Source organism: Heloderma suspectum, chromosome 11 (genome assembly GCF_057233095.1).
Source record: "Heloderma suspectum isolate Gila_16-S chromosome 11, 16-S_ref, whole genome shotgun sequence".
Classification (NCBI taxonomy): domain Eukaryota; kingdom Metazoa; phylum Chordata; class Lepidosauria; order Squamata; family Helodermatidae; genus Heloderma; species Heloderma suspectum.
Window position 1 is genome coordinate 2,591,556 of NC_139468.1, and position 20,917 is coordinate 2,612,472.

At 51.2% G+C, this 20,917-nt stretch overlaps 1 protein-coding gene across 3 annotated transcripts in view; it reads left to right on the forward strand.

Annotated features, from left to right (window-relative positions):
* Window positions 1–1,931: 1,931 nt before the first annotated feature.
* Window positions 1,932–20,917, forward strand: part of LIPC (lipase C, hepatic type) — a 53,304-nt gene continuing 34,318 nt past the window's right edge. The window contains exon 1 of one of the 3 annotated variants that reach the window (XM_084816596.1): window positions 1,932–2,279. In XM_084816596.1, the coding sequence (XP_084672722.1) occupies window positions 2,198–2,279 (82 nt within the window). In that variant the 5' untranslated portion in view covers window positions 1,932–2,197. Of the gene's footprint in view, window positions 2,280–13,798; window positions 13,969–20,917 lie in introns of those variants that run through there. The other 2 variants (XM_084816594.1, XM_084816599.1) reach the window with 2 other exon arrangements.

Below are 20,917 nucleotides of genomic sequence, written 5' to 3' on the forward strand. Positions count from 1 at the left end.
CAGACAAAGGATTCTTTTCAAGGCTTTATTCCTTTTACAACTTAATAACTCTATCACCAGCGACTAAGCTATGAACAGCAGAGTAACCTATGCCCCAGGTTGAAAACAGTTGGTCCCTGTTTGAACGAGAATCACTTGTAGACCCTGAACTTATGGGCTAGGGAGAGTCCCTCCCCTTTTCCCTTGGGTCCTCTGGACGCGGCCGTTGCTTGCGCGCTAACCGGGCGCTACGCCTCCTTTCCACACCCTCTATAGCTCGTCGCTCTTTGCGTCTGCGTCGAGCATCCAGCCAGCCCTCCTCCTGCACTCTTTCACTCCCAGGACCGCTATCTATGTCTGGAATGCTGGCAGGAGGAATCTCTGCCAGCTGCGGGGCCTGGGCGGGATGAGCACGCTCCTCTCCCACGGACGGCTGTTCCTTCTCAGAATCAGAACTGCTCTGAGGTTCTATGGGCTCAGCGTCCACCCTGACCCATGGTCACCGGCTACTCCTCCTCCTCCTCTCTCTCATCACTGCTGCTGCCTGCTGGCTTGGCAGGCAGGGCGCCAGGGAGCAAGTGGGCAGCAGCATCTCCTCTCCTCCGTCTCACCTCCTCGCCGTCTGGGACAGAGTGAGACAAGCAGGTTGCCAAGGTGAAGGAGAGGAGCAGCTCCAGGGGGCTCTTGCCAGTGGGCCCCTGCTGGGGTGCGGGCCCTCGGCAGGTGCCCCTCCATGCCTAGCTTTGACGCCAGCCCTGGGTGGGACCCTTGAAGGTCTGCGGTGGCCCGTGTGCTGTCTGTTTTGCAGATAAACTTACTTGAATCCTGTCCAATCCGGCTTGTCTACGTCCTATGGCCTGAGGACGCAGACAAGCCGCTTGGAGATTTGAGGCACCCGAGCATCCTGCCTTTGGCCTTGGATGGTGCTAGGCACAAATACCAGAAGCGGGAGGCTGTTTCTCTGGGGCAGGATGGTCCTGTGGGAAGTAGGAGGTTGGGCTAGACAGACCTTTGGCCGGATCCAGCCTCACGCTCTTCTTTAGTTCTGTACCTCTTGCATTTCCCCTCAGTGACCGTTCCCTTATGACCTGGTTACACATTTTCCTCCAGTTAAGATGTGCAAACATCTTATCTGGAATCAGCGCTGGCCTGCCTACTCGCCTCTTTTCCCTGCTGTGTGGCTTCACTTCAGTTCTGTGAATTCACAAAAGTCGCTTTTTCCTGTCCGGAGACCTGCTTCCGCCCCATAAAATGGAGAGGCTTGCAGAGTTCTGAGGGGTACCGTATTTTCTCCTCTCGCTGGGCCTCTCTGACAAAATCTCGCTGAACAATGCCCTTCCTGCCTCAGCTTCAGAATTCCTTCTGCAGCTTGTTCTGTTGCTAATTGATCTTATGTGTTATAGATTTGAAAAATTTAGACCTTGCTTTTCTTTACAAAGTAAACTTGGGCTGGCTTACAAGACGCCCATAAAATACACAAAACACAATAAAAATAGCTCAAATGAAAGTAAAAACAGTTCCGATTACTAAAATCAATTTCTTACAATAAAACCAAGAACAGGATAAAATCATTCAGCATAAAGATAGGGAGACAGACCTTTCACCCACACTAAAAGCATGGTGAAATCAGCTAACATGAAGCTGAAGAGAAAGGGAGCGGAGCCAACCAGCGCTCTCAAGGGAGGGAGCGTTAACTGTTTCTAGCGTACTGGTGGCTGAGCTGAGATTTGAACTCAGGTTTCTCAAGTCCAGCTGTAACACATGGTGTGTCGGACAAGACCAGTTCTTTCCCAACTATCGCCTTAGCTTCCCCTCAATATGGTAAGCAAATTAGCCTTAATTTCCTGGGTCCATTTTGCAATATGTTCAGACTAAAGTGGACAAAAACAGAGTGCTCTGTCCTATGACCTTCAGCAGTATTTCATAAAAGAAAACACACACAACCTAATTTTGATCCACACAAAACTGAATGGAGTAAAAGAAAAAATCAATTCCATTCAGGTTTAAGGTATAAGATACAACATCCGGAGTAATCAGACTGAGTTGGTGCTTCTTTGGGGGCACAGAGGGAAAGGCACTCGATTCCATTTTCAGGGTTAATCATTAACATGCTGCTAGTCCTCACTAGGTCTTGGTGACCAAGGGGGTCTCCTTCTTTCCTTCCTGTGCCTTTACCACCTGGAATTAGCCTTCTCTTTTCCTGTGAAAAGGCCCAACGATGAGAAGTCTCCTGGTATTCTCATTTCTGCTACTTTTTTGCCTTGTTACTCATGGGAATCCAAACAGCAGGAAGAAGAAAGGTGAGCTCTCAACTCTCTGGATTCAGTCATGTCTTTGGGGGCACCACATTGTGCTGCCGCGACTAGCAGGCCGTGGTTTCAGAGGGTTCCGCCAGCTTTGCCAAAGACATGTGCTTGCGCTCCGCTGACCTGGGGGCCTGGCCAGAACAGGCAGCGCGCGCTCCCTCTCCCTTCGCTGGGGAGGGGAGTTTCCTATAGCAAGGACTGAAGAAACCTCCTGCTGGCCGATCTCTGGGCAAAGAAATGTCTAATCTTGAACTGAGTGGTGCTTGTGCTCTGCTCTGAGGAGGAGAGATGGTTTCCCAGGAATGAAGTGCGGCTTCCTGGCAGTAAAGGCCTCTTTGGCACTTAGGTAAATCACGCCAAGCATCGCCGAACATCCTTTGCCCCCTTTCATTCCTTCGAGTGGCCTGCGGTAGCGCAGCACGTTCCTCAGGCAGAGGTGCCCTCTGAATCGAAGACACAGTGGTGGGAGTACATTGCTGTGTGTGCCATCCGGGTGAGGTGGGCAGAGCTGCTGCTCTGTTTGGTTGAGCCAGAAGATGCGTGAAAAATAAAAGCGTTAGTTGATTTGCTTGTGGGACACAGCCGAGCTGAAATGGGGGGAGCGAATGTCCATCACTGGAACCGGGGTGGGGAGCAGCAGGAAGGGTGGGGAAAGCAGCTGGTGGGGAAAGAGTTGCGCATCCCTTTCCTCCCCCACAACGTCTCCTCTCAAACGGCCCCTCTGGAAGTTGCGTTTCATTTTCTTCATGTTTTCTTTTTCATTTAAAGCCCTGGCGCTTTATTACACTCATACTCCAGCTGGATCCAGACTCAGTCGTGGTCAGAGTAAACCCACTGAAATCGACGGGACAAGTTAATGAGGACTAATCTAAGTTCTGTTGATTTCAGTGGGTCCCCTCTACGCCTGCATCCAGCCCATGGCAGTTTCCCCCTGGGCTCTAGAAGTACAACCCAGTGTCACCCAGTTCCCTTGATCGGTGCTCAATTCGGAACCGGTGAAAGAAAGGCGAGGCCTCCCTGGTGTGCATGGGAGCCGCTGCCGCCAGGCGTGGTGAAGGGAGGCTGCCTCAGATGGCCTCAAGCAGGACGAGGCAAAAAAGGCGCCTTTGGCAGCAGGACATCTGAAAATGCCCCTTGCTGAGCAAGAAGGATAAAGGCGGGGGGGCTGTTGCCTTCCTGGACTCCTTGTGGGCTGGCCACTGGAGCAACTGGTTGGCCACCGTGGGAAGGAAGCAGGATGCTGGGTGAGATGGAGCTTTGTCTGAGCCAGGTTCAGGCCTTGTCTGTGCTTGGCTTAGCCACGATTGCTCGATAGATCCTCCTTGTAAAGAGGCAGCCTACCTCTGAGTACGAGCTGATGGGGAGCAACATTCGGAGAGAACTCTTGCTGCCCCGCCCTGTCCATGGGCTTCCGAGCAGCACCCAGCAGGCCGCTGTGGGAAGCAAGATGCTGCTTAGACAGCCCCTTGGTCTGATCCGGCAGGACACATCTGGTGTCCCTATGGAAGCAGTGCTGGAGGCCGGGGGTGGGCCTTCCCAGAGTTTCTGGGCTGATAAGCAAGGGGCTGTTCATCAAGACATCTCTGTTGCTTTCCAAAAAGCAAAAAGGCAAGGCGCCCACCTGGTGTATCAGGGAGGAACAAGCCCGAGGGGCAACACGCCGCCTTGGCTTAGGAGGGGTGTCCTGGGTCCAGCATTTGATTTGCAGCAGGGTCTGCAAGGCAGTTGTCATTTAGGCACCAGTTAAAGACCAGTGTATTGGGACGGGCTTTGGGGGTACCGGAAAAGGCTCTACTTGCTTTTGATTGTTATGATCGTGTTGATGGTTTTGCTGTATTTTATTATATATTTGTGATTTTAGAGTCATGATTTTCATGTTGTTTATGTGATGTACTATGTTTTAGATAGGTCGTTAGCCACCCTGGGTCCTTTGTGAGGAAGGGCAGGATAGAAATCAGATCGAGAATGAAGACTTTGGTTTGGCACTGGCCAAGATAGTCGCTTGAAGAAGGCTACATGATCTGCATCTGAAATGCACAAATGCTACAGACAGACCACGAGGCAGGGTGACTGCTGTCATGCCCAGCCAGCTGATTAATGTCCCAGAGGCATGTTGCAGTGCTGGACTGGAGCCACCCCCTCCCACAGGGACCAGGGACCATCCTCATTTTCTGGCCCCTGTCCCAGCTGTAGGGATCTGCCTTAATCCGGGTCAGACTCTTTGAACACCTAGCCCAGTGTGGTTTATGCTGATTGGCAGCAATGGCTCTCCAGGGTTTCCGGCCCAGAGGAAGCTCTCCTGCATGACCTGCTGCCGGATCCTTTTTTTAACTGGAGATGCCAGGGATTGAACCTGGGACCTTCTGCATGCAAACAGGTGCTCTACCCCACTGAGCTATAGAGCCTTTCTATCTGAGGCTTTTCTTTTGCGCTTGTGCTTCCTCACTCACAGTAGTTTATGGGTCCTTCACACAATTTGTCCTCCTCCAGGGCCTCTCCTGTGCTTTGCAACTATTATCGTGATTTTTTTCCTAACGGGAAAGTCTGGTATTTTTTGTCAGTGGCGTTATAGAACCCTCCTGTAATTGCACAATTCTGCTGTGCCACAGCACCGCCCAGTGCTTCTGTAATGGAACATATAGAAAGGCGGGGAAAGACCCCTCCCCCCAAAGACATGCGAAGGAGCTAATTTCAATCCGGCAAAGAATCCAGAAGCAGAAGCCTCGGTAAAGGTGCAGCTTAAAAGCCTCACGTAGGAAACCCCGTAGTTCCTCCCCATATTTGACCTTTCTGTACATTCTTCGGCACGCCAGCTTCCCTTCCGCTCCATGAGAATGCTGACCTTTTAAAGAGGAAACTCGTGGTTCGTTCACTAACACAGCCTGTTTCAGAGCCAAAGGGCAACGGAGAGGCAGGCTACCCCCTCGCCAGCTATTACCTCCAGGCTCCAGCAAGAGTGGCCGGCTTTCAGCTGGCCCCGTCAGCTGTGTCTGTAACAGGGGCAGCAGTCAAGAGGTGATAGTCCAGCCCCAGGCTGTGATCAAGCCACAGTTAAAGGCACAGCAGCAAGGGCAGGCTAAAAGGCTGGCAACCTTACATATAGCGGGTGGTGATCATGGAAGGGGCGGCTGTGTGCCTCTAGTTCATTGATATTAGTTATTTTGTTTTATTGTTTTATGGTATATATTTATTTCTTAGCCACTTTGAAGGCCTGTCAGCAAAGGAGCAACATAAAAATATTAAAAAATAGATAAATAAGTCTGTGGGGGAGAAGAGGGGTCTTAAAAGGACAGTGGGCGTGTGTGAAGTGTCAGAGGGGATGCAAGATGACCCCCTGGCCAGCTCCAGCAAGGTCGTTCTTTTGCTCTCCCCTGTTGCGCCACCTTGCCCGCTGCTCTCCCATCGCTGCCGCAGCGGCACATCCGCAGGATCCACCCTCGGGCTGTGAGGAGCCCAAGGCCTGAACTGGCCACAGCTCAGGAGTCTCCCTTGCCAAGGAACCATCTGAAAAGTGAGCCTTCCCTCACCTCTGCCACTGGTATTTTTTCTCTCCAGCTTCCAGCAGAAATTTTAATAGTGATTTCTGTCACTGCACAAAGCCCACCCTACCTGTTCGAACTTGCCAGTGGCTGGCACATAACTGGCACAGCAATCAGTTCAGCAGAAATAATTTCTCAGGGGGAAAGCCATCCCTTTAAGAGAGCCATCAGCATGCGCCAGGCCTGCTCTTTTCTTTCAGACTGTCTCCTCCCAGTTGTTTTGCAAACAAAAAAAGCTGCCTCACTTCCATCCTCAACAGCAGGACTGTGGAATGATGCGTTGAGCTGATTCCCTTGCAAAAGGCATTCAGGCAATAAGTATTACGCTTTTTTAAAAATGCGCCCACCCGTACAGGAAATGCATCTTTAAAAGTAGAGCACACCCTATAGAACGGTGACTGCTGTGCTGGACATAGCAGCAGATCAAGTCTGAAGCCTTTGGGAAAGCAGGAAAACATCCTGGCAGGATTTAATCTTGTTGATTTTCCGCAGATAGCTGGAAGCAACATTAAAACAGAAGTTCTTCACAGCACTTAATGTACAGCAGCTATATTGTCCAGTGATGCCCTTTCCCATGACCAAGATCCTCCTATAATGTTTACTCACAAGTCCCAGTCAGCAAATTACTCTCTGGCAAATTCACTTAAAAGGTTCCTGTAGAAGGGTGTGTTTTAATTAAAGGCACAAGAGCTGTGAAAATCCTCAATAGCGCTTTCCCTGTTCACACTGAGCAGGCTGGTACTAGAGCTTCAGCTATTGGGCAGTACAGAAATGAAATAAACAAACAAATTACATTTTATTACCAAAGAAATGTCATGAATTGGCTCTGAAATAACACAAGAGGACAACACAGAAGACACTAGGAATACAGTGCTTCATTATATCTATGGCTGGATGCTCTGTAAAAAGCAAGTGGAAATTCCAAGGGAAGGGATGCAGTCTTGGTTACAGCCGGCCTGAGGTCTGGAAGCTGCAGTGTTCTCATGGATCGCAAGGTCTGAATGCAAAGCCCAGTGTGACAGGCTGTGCCATTCTGCACCACTGCAGGCTGCTCCTGCTTACATGAAAAACTGAATCAGACCCTTGGTCCTCTGGCTCACGCTTGTCTCCACTGACTGGCAGCCACGGCTCTCCAGGGTGTCAGGTGGGGGGGCGTTCCCAGCTCTCCCTGGAGATGCTGCTGGGGACTGAATCCGGAGCCTTCCCACTTGCAAATGCTGGGAGCTGGGCCACTCACAGCATCACCTGTGAATCCTCCTAGCCCTTTCACGGTCTGCCAAGCAGCCAGTGATGTGGCTGTCCCTTCTCCCTTCCAGCCACCTCCAGGAGAGAGATGTAGCGTGGCATGTGTTTTAACTGTTTTTATGCATTTCATTGCTGTGAGCTGCCTTGCCATGAAAGGCAGCCAAGGATTTTAAATAAATGTGCGCATTAGCAAATCCCGAGCTTTCCGAAGATCCAGATTCCACCTCGGCACTTGTTCTGACTCGTGTCCATATCAGATTGTGAGCTATCTTGGGGGGGGGGGTGCATGAAAATGTGTGCCTATTTTCACGCATATTTTTCCAGATGTACACATCAATCATGCTCATTTTTTAATGGATGTATTTTTCTCTCACTGATTAAATTGTGTTTGTGCACATTTTTCAAAAGTATGCATATTTTTACGCGCTTGTTTCAAATGTGCACATTTTTGAAACACATTTTGTTTGTTCTGCTAATCACATCCCAGCTCGGAAAAGTGCGGACTTTGATCAAAGACTGCATTGGGTCTGCGTTTGGGTCAGGGAGGTGCAAACTGGATAAATTCTGATGAAAACCAAAATGAAAGAAATGTCTCTTATATGCCTAGACACAGCAGGACTCTCTCTCATTTCATGCTCACCAGTTCCCCAAGTGGTCAGAAATCTCTGAGGTGGCTTGTTACAGAGTCATTTTCCCTTTTGAAGACGCAGCATCGAAAACTGGCAGTGCATCTTTTTAAAACAAATAATCGTTCTTTATTTGCAAAGATCCAAGCTAGCAGCAGAACGCAGGAAAGCTCAGAGAGGCAAGGCCAACCTTCACAGCTGCGTCTGTCCACCCCACAAAAGCAGCCACATGCACTTGCCATTTCCTCCAAGGCTGCTTTTTGCCAGCCAATAGCCACCCTGGCCATCTCTTACTGCCCAGCGTCTTTCCCACTCCTGCTACAGGTGCGCAGAGGCCTGCTTTGCCTGGAAGGTGTGAGCTGTGGATCCTGGGCGCTTGGAAGCCCCCAGAAGCAATGAAACGGGCCATCGAGGCATGCAAGAGGGCCGCCTCCTAGCGTGGCACGACACAGCCGTGTCCCCTGCAACTCTGCTTTAATGAGAACTTTGGACACGGGCCTCTGGACCAGAGCATTTATCGCTGGCAGGCAGAGCTGGAAAGTATTTGCTTAGCAACCACAGTTCTTATGTCAAATCCTGCGCTTGCTTTCGTGGCGCTTAATTGGAATGCTGTTGCCTGATGCAACAATCATCAACATGATGCTGCATCCTTTCTGGGGGGGGGGGGGCACGAGGAGGAAGGCCAGGAATGCAAAGGAAAACAAAAAGAGGGGGAGTGTTAGGGGCTACATGACCACACTGGAGGAACCCGTTTTAGGTTCAGTTAAGGATCCTTTGCCTTAAGGGCCCGAAGGAAGATCAGGGGATGTTGCCCCAAACCCAGGTTCCTAATTATGTTATGGTGGTTTATACAATTTGAAAATATGCCCATTGCTCCATATTGCTGCTGCCTGAAATACCCTCAGACATTTCACAAATGGAAATAAGGACCTGCTTGTAATATCCCTATTATCATACCAGGGATTACTATCTCCCCTCTTCTCCCATTACACATTTATGGTGGCGGGGGAGGGGGGGCGCTCTTAAAAATTCCGCAATAGCCTGCCCTCCACTGGTTTAAAAGCCATCAGAGTGATGGTTCTTTTGGTTAAAGATATACTAGAAAAACATAATTGTCTTACAATATATTATCAAGAGCAGCTGCGGTGTGCAAAATAGCAGGCTGTGCTTTAGTGGTGCTTTAGCATTCATGTGCAGGCATTACCTTCCTATTGAGGATGCTGTAGGGATGGATTTCCTGAACAGGCAAGGGGTGGGAATCGATGAACTTTGGGGTACATTCCAAATCTATGATTAGGAACACAGGGACAAGAAAGTGGCCTGATATGGAGTCAGACCCTTGGTCCATCTAGCCCGGTGTTGCTGATGCTGACTGGCGGCACTGCTTCTCTGGGTTCTCAGGCAGGATCTTGCCCAGCCCCACCTGGAGATGATGTCGGGGATCGAACCAGGGACCTTCCGCATGCAAAGCGGGGGCTCTGCCGCTGAGCTATGGACTCAGGATTCCATGATCCGGAGTGTGCTGGAGACAAGATGCACCCAACTCCGAGACGTAGCTTCTGGAGATCCCAGGGCATGGGAAGGTGGACATGCCTGGGGCTGGGGCCTCCTGAGTCAGATCTGTGTGCCCCCCTTGCGCTGTCGCGAGGAGAGGCTGCCGTTTGGATGTTCTTGGGGCATTCCACTTTGGCATCAACTGACAATGCAGGGGCTCTGCTCTGGAGAAGAGGAAGTAAACGCTGATGAAAGTGCCCCTGAGCAGGTGCAGAGTGCATTGCCCTTGCCATTAAGTACCTATAGGGAGTCTTCATAGATCAGGGTTTGGGGGAAAGACAAGTATGCCTGTCAGAGATTGTCACATCTAGAAAGACAGCATTTAATTTAAAAAATAAATAAATTAAGAGCCAGGTTTTCTGCCACAAACACCAGTGTGCCGAGGGACGGGCCAGTGCCTCGAAGGCTTCTGGTGCCTCATGCAGGAGAAGGCTGTCTGTGTCCGCTGGCCCGATGGCTCTCTGCCGCCTCCAGGATCAGCGGCTGGGGAACGTGGGCGGGGGGCCTGCGGCCCTCATGTCCCACTGGTGGCCTTCTGCTTGGGCAGCAGGTTGGCCCCTGCGTGGGCAGAACGCTGGGCGAGATGGGCCCTTGGCCTGACCCAGCATCAGAGCCCTTCCGAGGTCCTGAGGTTCCAGGTGCAAACCCCGGACTCCACAGGCGCGTCCAGCTCGCTCTTTTTCTCCTGTTTGCACAGCAGTTCTTGCATTTGTCATGCTGCAAAGGCCAGCATTGTCCTGCTGCTGCTGCTCCCCACTGCTCCGGCCCGGCTCCTTGACGCGATGGCCCCCAGTCGGAGCGGCGGGGCCCTGAGCGCCTGCAGGGTCTGGCTGAAGGAGTGGGGACAGAGAGAGGGGGGAAGGGGGGGCCTGCCGAGGACTTGGGGCTCAAAGGCTGCAAAGCTTCATCTGCTCCAAAAAAGAGAGCCGGGGGGTTGTCTGTGCCACTGCCGTCCTCCTCAGGGGCCGCGGCGAGGGCAGGGGGGAGGCTTTTCAGTGGGGAGCCTCTCCTGTCTCCGCATCCCAGATGGAAAACAGCAGAGCCTCTTGCAGAGGTTGAGCCGAACCTCAGGAGAAGTGCTTGGCGGCAGGTAGATGCGCCAGGAGCCCTTTCCGCGCAGCATCGTCAAGATTCCCTGGCAGCCCCTGGCAAGAGCGACATTGGGACCTGCCCCTCCGCCGCTCCGAGGCTGGCCAAGGAGTCCCTGTGCCCCCCGGCCACGGTGCGGGGTAATTATCTTCGGGTGGTGCGGGAGGTGGAGAAGGGAGCAACTGGCCCCAGGGGCTGCCTGCAGGCAGCTTCCCTCCTGCAGACCGTGGGACCCAGCCCTGAAAGAGGAGCGCTGCAGCAATGGCCGATGGGACATTTGTCCCCAGGTGTGGTTCTGCTAGGACAGTGCAGGGGGAAACTCGCTGAAGGCAGGGGAGGCTGATGGCTCCAGTGTCAGTGGGGCGGCGAAGGCGCTCAGAACTCTAAACTTCAGAGTTCCAAATGGTTCTGACTGAAACCCGGAACAGAGTCACTGCCCCACCGACATCGGAGCCACCCGCTTCCACTGGCTGGGGGGCTGATGCTGGGTGCGCAGCCGCGGGGACAGAGGGTCTCCGAGGAGGCCCCACGCTCTGAGGGCCTTGCAGGCCGGGACCTGCCTTGGCTTGGCGCTGGGGGGCGTCTGGCTGCACTACTGGAGCAGCTCAGGCGGCGCCTGCAGCAGCAAAGCATTGCAGCGTTGGTGCCCCTAGCCCATTCCAGCCAGCCAGGCCCTCTTCTCAGCATACGCCATTCCGTCCCATGGTGTTCCACTGTTTTCCTCTCGACAGTTAGCCAGCCGTCTGGGCCCACTGGCCAGTCTTGCTGGGGGTCCTGCCACCACCACTCACGTAGGGGTTCCCCCTCCCCCATTAAAGATGCTTTTGTGCTTCTTCAAACCTTGGGATGCCCTGGAGTCCGCCGAGGCCTCCCTCTTGCGTGCGCGTGGGTGGCGCTCTTTCAGGGCAGCGCTCGGGGAATTGTGTGTGCTGTTCGCATGTGTGGTGCCAGCAGGAGGTCAGAGGGCACCGCTCCCAGCGCCCCAGACAGCATGACTGCCCTGTGGAAGGGGCCCTCCTGGGGTCTTTGTGTGTGTGCAGCAGGGAGGGGGTCCCTCAAGCTTCCACCATGTCCTCTGCACTTACCAATAACTACATCTGTGCTTCGAATGAACGTGGCAGGGTGAACCAATGCGTTGGCGTCATGTTAATAAGATTTCTTTAGCGCCTAGAGGGAGAAGCCAAAATAATTGTTCTGTTCTGCTAAAGAGTCCTCCTACCAAGGGCTATTATAACATTATGAGTGAGAGACTGTTATGACCCAGGAGGTCCAAATCCTGCATCGGTGATGAACTGAGTGAGCGCGCTCGGCACTCACCTCCCTCAGCCATCGCGCCCATCGAGAGGAGTACACTTAGTCTGTGAGTTGCCAGGGCCAGCCCCACCATTAGGCAGAGGGAGGCAGCTGGAAATCTTCCCCAGACCTACGGCCCATTTGCAGCTAACTGAACATTATTACGCTACCTTGAAGTGCACTGTATATCTTTCTTAAACAAAACAAAACAAAACAAAACAAAACAGGTGTAGCTGTTTCCATTCAGCCAAAGAACACTGATGAAAAGGGCAGTACATGAAAAGCAATTCTACTACAGTGCTGGAAAACAGACAGAGGGAAAAACCCCAGGCAATAGCCTTAAGCCTGCTCTTATGATTAATGGCACCCTTTGAACATGTCCTCAGTCTCCTGCGATTAAAATCAAAGGACTTTTCAAGATGAACTTCTTCTACCCACGGCCTCAGGGACTCAGGGAATGGCCAGATAACAAAGTGGTTTGTCTTCCTAAAACCTTTGTAGCGTAGGATTGCACTGAGATTTGAAGGATGAGATTTTCAAGAACTCTACGGTGGTGAAAACTCTCACGTCTTCCTCTTTCACAAGCAAGTTGGACACAGTGAATTAATTAAGCTTTGCTGAATTTGCCATTCACTCCTTTCCTTCCCGGCCTTCCATCTCTCCATTCAATTATTCCAAAGGCTGCAAATAAGAAAAGTTGCTGGATAGAATGTGTGAAATATTCGTCCTGGTTAATTATGAATGGAGGGATTTAATTTCTCCCTTGGTCTTCAGGCTCTAAATTCAATTATTCCAGAACCTGCAAATAAGAAATACTAACTAGAAATGTGTGTGAAGTATTCACCCTAGTTAATTATGAATAGAGGGATTTCACAGCAACCCAGCAGTAAATAAGTACTGTACACTTTCTGAATTAATACATTCCAGCGGCTAGAATGCCCTTTTGGTTCTGCCTCCATTTCTTTTCACTGTTACTGTCAGAGGAGCAAGTGGGACCAGAGACTGGGCACCATGAATGGCATGGGAGACAGACAAATCAGACCCACGGGCACCATCCACCAAGATGTTCTCCTGCACCAGCCCCACTGAGAGGAATGGGTGCTGTCCAGGAACATTGCTTTGCTTTCTTTTCTGCCTCCGCTGCATCCTCGGGCGGCCATCCGCCAGAGCTTTTCCGTGTGGTCCCGAGGCTGTTGTCATCTAACTCGCTAAATCCTATGCTGCAGCCCTTGGAGGCCTGCTGAAATAATAATTTTGTGAGGCCCTTTGAGGATAAAATCACTCGCCTTCGGTCCAGCTTGACCCTGCTTTTAGTACAGTGTCTGGTGACGTGTCCAACAGAGAAAGTATCAGTAAGATTTTTCAGAATATACCCCGAGAAAGATGAGCGGCCCCTGAGGAAGGAAACATCTTTCCAAACGGCACCGGGCTCATGAAAGCCTTTTCAGGCACTTGAGAATGTCTCCTCCCCTGTCTTTGGAGATGTCCGATTCACCACGTCCATCTGCGGGATCAGTTCCAGCCCCTGGGGTTTGAGGATGTGGGGGAGACGCTTGTAGCTGTTTCGCCGACAGCACACGCTCTGGACCCACACCCCTCTCAGCTCGCTTGGGCTCGCTGGGGGAGGCCGCCAGCCCTTTGCACGATGGTGGCGCCTGCTGCCTTGAAGGAAGCGGTGGTGTGTCTGCTCCTGAAACGCCCTCCCTGGCTCTGGAGGGCATTCCCCAGCTTCTGTGCAGCTGCTCACACTCTCTTGGGGGGCAAGGAGCTTGAGAGGGTGGCAGCCGGGCTGTTGCAGATGTTTTTGGAGGACGCCAGTCACCTCAGTCCATTTCAGTCTGGGCTGAGGCCTAGCTTGGGGACAGAATCGGCTTGGGTTGCCCTGGTGAACGAGGGAATGCAGGGGCAGAGCAAATGTAGCTCGGTTGGTCTTGCTTGATCTCTTGGAGGGTTTTGATCCTGTTGGCTACGATATTCTCCTGGGCTGCCGTTGCAAGCAGGGAGTCAGGGCCTCTCTCTTGCACCTGATTTGCTCCTACTTGCAGGACAGTTCCAGAAAGTGGCACTGGGTGACTGCCTCGGCACCTTGGCAGCTGTGCTGTGAGGTGTTGCAGGATACGATCTTGTCCTCAAACATCTACATGAAGCCACTGGGCGTGGCCATGAGGAGATTTGGGGGGAGGTGACATCAGCTTTCTGATGACACCCAGCCATACTTCTCTGTGACCTCTGGATCAGGAGAGGCCTTGCATGTTCTGAACCAGCCTCTGGATGCAGTGATGAGCTGGATGAGGGCCAACAAACAGACTGAATCCTGACAACACAGAGACTCTGTGGGTGAGTGGTTCCTGGGTATGGGAATAGATGAGGTTGCATTCCCTCAGAAAGGACAGCTATGTAGTCTGGGGTTGGCTCCTGGAGTCATCACGGTCATTAGAAGCCCCAACAACCCCTGTGGCAAGGGGTGCCTGTTGCCTGCTTTGGTTGGTATGCCAGCTACGCTCTTTCCTGAGCAGGGTCAGCCTGGCCACTGTAGTCTATGCACTGGGGACCTCACATCTAGACTACTGTAGTACGCTTTTGTGGGGCTACCCTTATGCTTGGCCTGGAAGCTGCAGCTGGACAGAATGCGGCCAGCAGGACGCTGAGTGGGGTGTCTGGCCGCACACATATTACACTGGTGCTCAGTAGCTAGTAGCCAGTGGCTGCCTGTTGGCTACTGAACCGAGTTCAGCGTTTTGTTGCTGGCACATGAACCACGGAACAACTCAGGACCAGGTTACCTGGCGGATTGGAGTCCCTGATGTAGACTCGTTAGATGGCTAAGATCATTGGAGGAGGCCTTGCTGGTTGAATTGCAGCCTGCAGCTTGCCATCTGGCGGCAGCCTGGAAGTAGCCTTTCTCTGTGGTGGCCCCAAGTTTGTGGAATCCCCTCCTCCTTGGGAATGTGGGAGGCACCAACTGTGGCATGTTTTAGGTGCCAGTTGAAGACCTCCCTGTTCACCCAAGCCTTACCTGACTGATTGTGCTGCCCAGTTTGTTGATTGTTAGTTATCTGGTTTTAACTGAGGGTATTTCTTTTTATTCTAAATGTTTTTAACTGAGAGGTTTTGTATTTCCTGTTTTTAAGTCTTTTAACTGTGGATGTTTGGTATTCTAATTTTTTATGTTGTAAACTGCTTCAAGATGGCTTGTTAAATATAGTCAGGCAGCCTATAAATGGATTAAATAAATAAATCCAATATAATCATTTAATAATGGCTTAGCATTGCTACAGCCCTTTTAATCTACAGCATATTTTACAAGTCTTTAGCCCGCATGAGGCGTATTATGCCCATTTAGCAGATGGGGAACTGAGGCTGAGAAAGAGGGACTCACTGTTTGTCTTTGGGCAAATCAATGACGGGGTGAGTCTTGAACCTAATTCTCCCAGGCCCAAGTCTCTATCCTCTGGACCACACTGTTGCTCACCAGAGGAGCCCTGGAAAGCGTGCTGCCGTTTTGCTCTTGACCGGCTCCTCTGGTGAGCATCTCTTGAAAGATTATAAACAAGACGTGAACGTTTTGAATGAAGCCACAAATTCAACCAACTCGGACTCGAGGGTCTTATAGGCCCCTTCCAGCCCTACTGTTCAATGCTTCTGTGATAAGCGAAGCGCTTTGCATTGAACTGGTAAACAGCATGTCTGTTTTTCCAAACTCATCCACAGGCAGAGCTCTTTCTTTCACTCAGCTACAAAGATCACTAACTTAAAGAAGGAAAAGCGATGAACAGTACCTCTACTGAAATGCGAAAAAAGAACAAGCACAAGCGTGTGGTCTTGGGCAGTGGCCAAATATGCTTTGCGATTAATAAAACCCTTGGAGCATGTCCTCAGCCGCCCTCGCATGATTTCAGTCCAAGGTCCAGAAAACCCCTGAGCCTCTGTTCACCTACTGGCATCTTTCTCCTACCATCATGGGAGAACGAGGGGAACCAGGTCCCGCAGAAAAGTATTACACCTGCTAGATTTCAAGTGCTGCCCGTTTGGGCATGAGGACCTTTACACACAGGTTGCTGTGTGCACACAGAGCCACTGACTGCATGGAGATCAGCTGTGGAGAGAGCGGGCCCAATCCAGCTCCCTTGCCGTGTGTCCAGTACATACTGTTTCAGTCCATGGCAAAACAGCTCTTTACAACCACCAGAGTTAAGCGGCAACGTCTTCCTGGAAGCTCCAACTCCAAGCTGCAGGTCAAGAGCTGACATGTTCGAGTGCTCCCCACCCCAAAAAAGCACGTCAGGAAGACAATGAGTCTAGCTCTTTTCCCCCCGACCTGCTAGATTTCTATATGAAGAGAAGGCCTTTTTTCCTTCCATGGGAGAGCATTCAAATGTGCAGCACCCTCCACTACACACACGCGTGCACACCTGCAGCTCAAAGTGATGCACTTTAGAAAACGTTTCACAACTTGGTTCCGCTGATCATATAAACTGGACTTAACCTTTGGGTAAGGAGAAGTTATGGGGACCACGTGCCTGTCGCCTTCCTTTCCAAAGGTTATTGTTATTCCAATGAGTAAGGGCCCAGGAGGGTGCAAATCCCCCCCCTTTTCTTTTAAAGAAGCTCAGACACAAATAGACACAAATCCTTTTGAATTCATCTATTCATTCATTCATTCATTTTATTTATTTATTTATTCATTTCATTTCATTTCTATACCGCCCAATAGCCGAAGCTCTCTGGGCGGTTCACAAAAATTAAAACCAAACAACACACAATAAAACAATTTAAAATATATAGAACATTAAAACCACAATATAACAATACAACCACAATAAAACCTAGCAGCAGTACAGGAGTTTAAAATACAGATTTAAAACAGCAAAGATAAAAATTTAGAAAGCTAAAATGCTAAAATGCCTGGGAAAATAAAAAGGTCTTCACCTGGCGCCGAAAGGAGTACAATGTAGGCGCGAGGCGAACCTCACTAGGGAGCTCATTCCAGAGCCGGGGTGCCACAACAGAAAAAGCCCCCCTCCTAGTAGCCACCCGCCTCACTTCCTTTGGCAGGGGCTCACGGAGAAGGGCCGCTGAGGATGATCTTAAGGTCCGGGCAGGCACATATGGGAGGAGGCGATCCTTCAGGTAACCTGGCCCCAAGCCGTTAAGGGCTTTAAATGTTAACACCAGCACTTTGAATCGGGCCCGGAAATGGACTGGCAGCCAGTGCATTCATAATATTAACACTTAGCATTTACAGAGCTCTTTATCTTGTTGCAACGTTCTCTTATTGTAATCTTTATAGCAACAAACCTGTAAGGCCAGTGTGTACTTTTGTCCCTACCTTGCAGAGGGCGGCTGAGTTTTATTCTCGCACACACACATACCCCTTCTGTTTTTTGTGTCTCAAGTCGTTCTTGGATATGGTGGATTATATTGCGCTATTTTTATTTTATTTATTAATTAAATGTATTAATCGCCCATCTGGCTGGTCACCCAGCCACTCTGGGCGATGCACAACAAAAGAACAGTTTAAAACAATAAAATAGTTTTTTTTACAATTTTACCATTTATTGCTACATTTGATATTGTCCCCTTTATAACGTGGCTTGGGTTGCCAGCCTTTCAGCTGACCCCTGTAGCTGTACTCTGCAGCAAATAGCAGTGTGATTGCTTTATTTATGTCCTGCTCTTCTGCTAAAGGTGCCCAAAGTGATGTGCAGTGTACTCATAAAACCATATAGTGTCATCAATAAAAAGCACAAGAAGAACTACTAACAACCAGTGTAATTGATCTCCACTGTGTGTTGTGTGGTCAAGCCACGGTTAAAGGCACAGCAACAAGGACCAGTCAAAAAGTTGGCAACCCCACCCACAGCAGTCAGAGATTAGCCTCTGTGTTCCTCATGGCAGAAGGCAGCTGAGGGGTGACCCCATGATGCTAGGTGGAGGAGAAGGGTGTGAAAAAGGCAACCGGTGCCCTTATTCTAATCTATCTAGGGGTGGGGGGCATTGTGTTTCCTCTTGCCCTGCTGAAGACCCCCACCCCCCCTTCCTGCCCCGGCTTCTCCTCCTTCCCCAGCTGTCACCACCAGCTACCATTCCAGCAGGCTGCACAGACTGGGGGAGATGAGGAGGAGAACAGGGTCATTCCGCCAGCCCTGCAAAAAGAAATATTTCCCCCCTCTTCCCTCCCCATCCCTTTTTCCTTGTGTGCCACATCTTTGCAATTTGCAAGCCTGCAGATAGGGACTGGCTTGTTTAACTGACTGTTTTTAAGCTGCTCTGGGAGACTTTTTGGCTGAGCACCGGCACAAAAACACCTCAGATAAATCCACATCATGCACGGGGCGTGGTCTGAAGGCATGTGAGGCAGCCGCCTTGCTGAAGCCAAGCAGGTCTGGCTCTGTTCGCTGCTTGGAGGAGAGAGACCACCTGGGAGCCACATGGAGCCACCTTGCGTCCCACGAGGGAAGAATGGTGGGATGTGAATGTGATAAATAAATACATACAGCAGCCTTCCCCAACCTGGGGCCCTCTAGATGTCTTGGACTGCAACTCCCATCCCCAACAGCCAGTATGGCTGGAGGGCACCAGCTTGGGGAAGGCGGGTGTACAGAAGGGCATTCTTTGCTATCATGAGCAGAGAGATGCCTAGCAGCTGTTTTCAGGGGATGGGTTGCATCTTCTCCGTCTGTCTGATTCTTTTGCATCTCCCTTCCCTCTTCCCACCCTCCTCGGTCCCTTGCAAAACCTCGGTCCACGTTCCTCAGTGGGAGACCTTCAGCCCATTGAGCTCAGGTCTGTCTGTGGGAGGGCAGGAGGCTGGTTGGGGTCTCGATTCCTGGGTCATTTGCAATAGATTGGCAAAGGTTTGTAACGACCAATAGCCTAAAATGAGCAACTGAAATGGCAACATTTTAGATAGGAATTGTCAGCCCGCTGTGCCTGGCTTCACCCCAGTCATGGCTTTCTCTGCCTCAGTGTTCCCAGCCTGTAAAAGAGGTGCACTAGTTGGTTCCCTTCAAGCAGGTCTGTGCAGCAGTGCTGGCCAACTGCAGAGAGGAACGCAAGAAGCATGCCTCTGCGCACCAGGTGCTGGGGCCCTGAGCAGCGGGGGGCTCTTGCACTCAGGTCTTGCCTGCGGGCTCCACGGGGCACCTAGCTGGCCACTGTGGGGACTGAGCGCTGGACCAGGCTGGGCTCTTTGTAGGCTGTCATGAGAGCCTCTGCCCAGCCCCCTCTGGCACGCCAGTTGCACCCCTTCCTGGAGAAGGCACGTCTGGCGCAGTGGAAAGCACCTCCCGCTGGGATTGCCGCAATGGCTCCACATGGGGCGGCCCCCGACGAGTGTTTGGAAGCTGCAGCTATGGCACAGTGCAGTGGCAGGATTTCTTTCTGGTGTGCACTTCTGGTGTGCGTGCATGTATTACACTGAACTCACGCCAGCTGCACTGGTTTCCAGTTTGTTTCTGGGCACAGTTCAAGGTGCCGGTTTTGTATGGACCTACCTGTGGTTTATGGTCTGCATCGGAGGCCCTGCTGCATGTCCCACCACCAAGAGGCTAGGTTGGTGGGAATGCGGGACAGACAGGGCCTTTTCTGTGGTGGGACCCCAACTCTGGAACTCTCTCCCCAGGGAGGTTAGACTGGCTTCTCTTTCTTCAGTTTTAGGCTGGCCATTCAAACATTTTTGTTCTGCACAGCTTTTTGATGGTTTAAATGTAATGAATACCCTTTTTGGAACAATGTTTTCCTCTTGTTCTGAATCTGTTTATTATGATAGTGTCTTAATGTTTTTAAGTAAAGTTTTTTTAATTGTAAGTTGCCTTGGGGGCTCTTTGGGGGCTGAAAGGTGATTCATAAATAATTTTATAAATAAATAAACACGGGATCCAATCCACCAGGACGTTCTCCTGCACAACCTTATTGCAAGGAGCACTTGTGCAGCTCCTGTTGGTGTCAATAGGGCATGTGCAGGAGAACTTCCCAGTGAATGGCGCCCTCTGGTGGACATCAGCAGCCCTCCCACTCTGCCTCTTAACGGCCGTGTCCTCCACCGGAGGCGGCCTTGCCTTGGGGGGGAGGCGCAGCTGCCTTGTGTGGAGGGAGGCCCGCTTCAGTCCACCTAGCTCAGCCCTGTTCACTTGGCCAGCAGCAGGCGTTGGGCACGGATCCCCAACCTTTCGGGGTCAGTGGGTGCACTTGGAATTGTGAGAGTGTTGTGGGTGCTCTCACAAAATGGCTGCCACGGGGGTGGCTTGCCCATTCATAAAATGGCTGCTATGATGGGCATGGCCGGTCACAAAGCATTCATTCCGCAGAAGGCAAACTGGTGAGACTAAAAAAAGGTAACTTGCCCAAACCCCTAAATCCAAGGCAGAGGTGGGTGTGAGCTCCAAAGCACAAAGCCGTTATCTGGAACCCACACAAAGATGGCACGGGGGGGGCGGCACTTCGCTTCCCAGGGTGCCTGCCTCCCAGTTTAAAAACTGTGTTCTATCTTTAAAAAATCTTAAGAAATGACGTAAAAATCTGGATGAGCACGAAGGCCAGCGGGTGCCCACAGAGCTGGCTGTGGGCACATTGGTGCCCATGGGGCACCATGTTGGAGACCCCAGGGCTAAGGGGCTTCCCTCTTACCTGAGGTCCTTCTACTGGAGAGGGTGCAGAGTTCAACCCGGGATGCAAAGCAGATGATCCCACTGCAGCCCCTCCCCTCTGAGTACAGTGCTCAGACCCTGCTCTGTAGGGAAGATGGCTGGACTCCAACCTTGTGCCCAAGGGCCCTGTTCTAAGCAAAAGAACCATGCTTATCCCACTGAGCCACACATTCCTAGGCAGGACTGCCTTGGTCCTTAATTTTTCCCAAGGTTAATATGATCTTTAAACACACAAACCCGCACATTCCCTAATGTTTGCCTTTGCTTAGAACATGCTGTTCAGCAAGGCAAGCCAAGGTCAACACAGAAGTGACACCTTTTGAGTCACGCATATTCAGCTTTACAAAATAAAGCTGTCAATATCCTAATGCCCTTACAATATCTGTGGTGTGACCACGCTTGGAACTCTGTGTACAGTTCTGGGCCCCAAGCCTCAAAAATGACATTGTAGAGCGGGAAAAGGTGCAGAAAAGGGCAGCCCAGATGATCACGGGGCTGGAGAAACTCCCCCATGAGGAAGGGTGACAACGTTTGGGGCACTTCAGCTTAGACAAAAAGAGAGGAAGGGAAGACATAATGGAGAGGTATAAAATTATGCATGATGGGGAGAAAGTGGATAGGGAGATGTTTCTCTCTCT